Raw genomic sequence first — 4,205 nt, forward strand, 5'->3', positions numbered from 1 at the left:
CTGGGCCTCCGGGCCGCCGCTTCCGCCGCTTCCGCCGCTTCCGCCGCTTCCGCCCGCCTCAACCGCGCTTGCGCCCTGAGTCTCTTCCTCTCTGGGCTGGGACCTGGCTGGCGGCGACATGGTGAGCGAGCGCCCTGGTGCCGGCGAGGCCTGCGGGTCTATCCGGCCGCATCCGACCTTTCTTGGGGCGAGGGGGGGGGGGTGTCTCGGCCGCGGGGCCTCCCGGACGCGGACCGGGGCGGAGGGGCGGGGGCGGCGCGGGCCCGGTCCCGGTCCCGGTCCCGGTGACGCCGGCTTGTGTCTCGCCGCCCAACAGGCCAAACGCACCAAGAAGGTCGGGATCGTGGGTAAATACGGGACGCGCTACGGGGCCTCGCTCAGAAAGATGGTGAAGAAGATCGAGATCAGCCAGCACGCCAAGTACACCTGCTCCTTCTGCGGCAAGGTGGGGGCCGGCGGGCTGCGGGGAGCAGGGGGAGCCGGGGGGAGCCCGGGGGCGCCCGGCGGGGGGCGCGCGTCTGACCTCCCGGGGCCACGGGGCCGCGCGGCGGTGCCGACCTCGCCAGGGCCCCCGGGGACGAGGCCGGGCTTCTCGGGCAAGCGCCGCTGCTGTTTCGCAGACCAAGATGAAAAGGCGAGCGGTGGGCATCTGGCACTGCGGCTCCTGCATGAAGACCGTGGCCGGCGGCGCCTGGACCTACAAGTGAGTCCCTCCCTGCGGGCGGCCCGGGGCGGGGGCGAGGAGGCTGCTCGCCCTCGCGGCCCCTTGAGAGCCCGGGGCGTCCGCGCGCTCAGACCACGGGGAGCCCGGAGACCCGCACCCGCCAGCTGCGGCTGCTCGGGGGAATCTGCCCGACTCGAGGGAATCCGGTTCTGGAAATTGAGGCCACCAAGGGCTCTACTCTTGGGGCGCCTTGCTGTAGCCGGGGTCTGGGCGAGCGCCGTCCAGCGTGCGAGCCCCCCGCGTGCGAGGCTAGTGCGGTGGAGACTGGGAATTGCGGTGTTAGTTGATTCAAAACTGCAGCAGGGTAAGATCACGGAAAGCGTTGAAGCAATCGTTGGTGCGTTATCTGTGCCTTAGGACCGGTGAGGCGGAAGCCGCAAACAGCCAAGCGTGCTCTCTTCTTGGTTGTGTTGCTGCAATGAACTAGCGTCCCGTACCCACCGCATGTGATGGCTGTGGGTTTTCCAGGTTCCTGAATCTTTTTTTTTTTTTTTTTTAAGATTTATTTATTTATTTATTCATGATAGGCAGAGACACAGGAGGAGGGAGAGGCAGGCTCCATGTAGGGAGCCCCATGCGGGACTCGATCCCAGGACCCCAGGATCACGCCCTGGGCCGAAGGCAGGCGCCAAACCGCTGAGCCACCCAGGGATCCCCCTATATAAATTTTTTATAGTCGTTTTTAGTAGCTGTTTTTCCAAAATATACTTGAGTCTTATTCTATTTTGACACTGCTTTTTTGATACCTGTCATTCATTACAGCATCTTAGAATGCGTTAGTTTCTCCCACCTTCTGTCCGTTCCCTTTTAATGAGTTTGGGTCAGCCTCTTGGAACCATTCATTCCTCCCTGCTCATTTTTTCAATGCTGTTTGAGAAATCAGATGTATGAGACGGGTCTTCTCTAATTCTGCAAGAGCCTGAAGACGCAGCTCTAATTGTTAAAAGATGCCATCCGTCATCGTTAAGATTGTAATGTAAAAATAAGGCAGGATTTACTCATTTGCCATTTCACATGTTAGTGTAGCTAATTATGTTGGTACCAACTTTGTTTTTCTTTCTAGCACCACTTCTGCTGTCACAGTAAAGTCTGCCATCAGAAGACTGAAGGAGTTGAAAGACCAGTAGAAGCTCCGCCATGTGAAACATAGCTAGCCTACAATAAATGGGTTAATTTATATGATAAAATTACTTGGGCTTGTTGTTGAATTTCTTTTTTTTTTTTTTTATTTTTTTGAATTTCTTAATTAGATCTTCGATTTGCGTCGCATTCTGCTTTCTCAAAAGACTTGAAAATGAAAAATCCTTCTAATTTTTTTGGAAAAGCATGCTGAGATGGGTTATCCTAATACAGCTTTTTTTTTTTTTTTTTTTTTGCTTGTAGTCCAATGATAAGTGACAGACTTAAAGGTTGGTATGTGTCTTCACTTTCTATAGGTGTATCCTTGCCAATTCAACTTTTTTGAGATAAATTAGTTCATACTGTGAGGACTTTTGTTTTTAAATCATGCTTAATTTTTTTTTAATGTTTCTAAAGATAGGATAGGATAATGTGTACAGTCTCCTAACATTCAGGTGTTTTGTCGGACTACACATTTTATCAGCATTTTCAGGAAACCATATGAAACAATTAGAATTTTAGGACAAATTTTGCAGATGTCTACCCATTCTCCCATTTTTCAGTTTGCACAGAAGGATGGGCAGGATTGAATTACTCGAGTTGATATAGATGGTCAGTTGCACTTAACATGAGGTTCCATGGAGGAATTCCAGTTGTGAATAGTTAATGGTGATGGTGAACGTTTTTTTACCTTTATTCAGTCCACTCACTTAATAGGACTGAATTCTGAATTCCCATTTCACCTTTTCTCTGACGGTCTACGGTTAAGGAATCCTTAGGAACCTCCTAACAGGGATGTCTGCACTCCAAAGACAAGGAATTCTTTAGGAATGCAAATCTAGTATGAAAACATGGATTTTATTTATTTATTAATTTTTTTAATGAAAACATGGATTTCTTATGCTCTTATAGTAAAAACCTTTGTGGCTCTTCATGGGCTGCCCTTCTCTTCCATAACTCTTTGGCCTGTTACTAGCTTAACATCTGTTGCACACATTTTGCCCTTCACTTCCACATCGACTCCGGCGCAAACATTATCTCAGGGTAATGTTCTGTGTCAAGCCCTTATTAGACCCATAGCAGTAACTGTAGGTTTGTATTATTGTTGCCCCAAACAATTGTGTTTATTATGTATCCCCAGTACCTAGTGTAATTCCTTAAATATCTGATGAGTAAGTGTGGCTCTCATTTTTGTCACAAAATGGTGCCTGTAAGCGATTCTGTACTGTGAAACCTCAGTGAGTACTGTGGGTCATGACGTAGTAGGAATAGGCCCAGGATTTGACAAACTGTCAATTTCCGGCTTCATGGAAATATTTGACAGAGCTTCAGAATCCCTAGATGTTGTATCCACACAGGGAGTTAAACATTAGGTGTCTGGGGTTAAGAGGTACCAACTTAGCCAAACTGCCTCAGGGGTTAGGTGGTTCAGCTTTACCCATGCTCCAGTTTGCAGAAGAATGCCCAATAGTAAAATGGAGTATGTGATGGGAGCCAGGGTTACTAATTGGGAATCTTATTTGGAAGACGTCGGTGTTACTTTATTAAAGAATTTGGATGTGATTCTGTAGGTAAAGAACCATTAGAATTTTGTAAGTGGGGTAATTAACATTTGCTGAGCATGAGCAGTGTGAGCACGGAGTATCATTTAATCCCACAACAACTTTATGAAATGTAGATAATATCCCCCTTCACACACCTGAGAAAGTTACATAACTTATGCGATGGAGCTGGGATTTGAACTTGCGCATTGTTGGCTGCAGGGTTGATAATACTAGAAATGTTTGCTATTTTAACCTTTTTTTTTTATTATGATAGTTAAAAGAGTAAGTGGGGGACATAGAGGCCAGTTAGAAGGCTGATGAAAATAGTAAATATTTTGTGGGTAGGAAATAGTGACTTTCTCAAGGTTATGGTAGGTGGTGAGGGTAGGGCTGGAAATTAGATTTCTCATTCCTTAGTCCACGCTTTTCCCGCTTGGCTAGACTGCCTTCTAATGAGCTCAAGGTTATGTTTCTTAATTTGTGTCTTTATAGACTAAAGATCCCCACCTTCATTTTACTCTTATGTAGCAACCCTGGCTTGTTTTCAGAGCCTTTGGTTTTTAAGTCATTTGACCGTCAGGATTCAAAGGTGAGTAAGACGTGTTCCTCACTAGATGGGTTGTCTCCTTGTACCATGAATATTTTTTGTCTGTGCTGTGATCAATGCAGATAGCCAGAAAGCCAAAACAGCGTATCTAATTGCAGGTTCTGTTTTGGGCCTGGAGATGAGGGATGGGCACTACTTACAGGACTAGAGATCAAATCCTGCCTGAACCAAGATCTGGGGGTGGAAGGGATTTTAGGAGGGCCCCACTAAG

General features: G+C 47.8%; 1 protein-coding gene across 4 annotated transcripts; it reads left to right on the forward strand.

The window, feature by feature from the left end:
- On the forward strand, positions 1-1,914 carry RPL37A (ribosomal protein L37a). 4 transcript variants are annotated; one of them, XM_049106745.1, is made up of 4 exons: positions 1-121; positions 317-445; positions 567-703; positions 1,788-1,914. In XM_049106745.1, the coding sequence occupies exons 1-4, from the start codon at positions 119-121 to the stop codon at positions 1,849-1,851; spliced, it is 333 nt and encodes a 110-aa protein (XP_048962702.1). In that variant the 5' UTR covers positions 1-118; the 3' UTR covers positions 1,852-1,914. The 4 variants fall into 4 exon arrangements, with proteins under 4 accessions (XP_048962702.1, XP_048962705.1, XP_048962701.1 ...); XM_049106748.1 differs by having other exon boundaries at positions 621-703; XM_049106744.1 differs by lacking the exon at positions 1,788-1,914 and adding an exon at positions 1,082-1,201.
- Positions 1,915-4,205: the final 2,291 nt, after the last annotated feature.

This window comes from Canis lupus, chromosome 37 (genome assembly GCF_003254725.2).
Source record: "Canis lupus dingo isolate Sandy chromosome 37, ASM325472v2, whole genome shotgun sequence".
In the NCBI taxonomy this organism is placed as follows: domain Eukaryota; kingdom Metazoa; phylum Chordata; class Mammalia; order Carnivora; family Canidae; genus Canis; species Canis lupus.

Bases quoted from the DNA above. Each gene is read 5' to 3' on its own strand.
- RPL37A (XM_049106744.1), top strand. The intron at 446-566 runs GTGGGGGCCGGC...CGACCTCGCCAG, and splicing joins CCTGCTCCTTCTGCGGCAAG to GGCCCCCGGGGACGAGGCCG. The intron at 704-1,081 runs GTGAGTCCCTCC...TCTGTGCCTTAG, and splicing joins GGCGGCGCCTGGACCTACAA to GACCGGTGAGGCGGAAGCCG.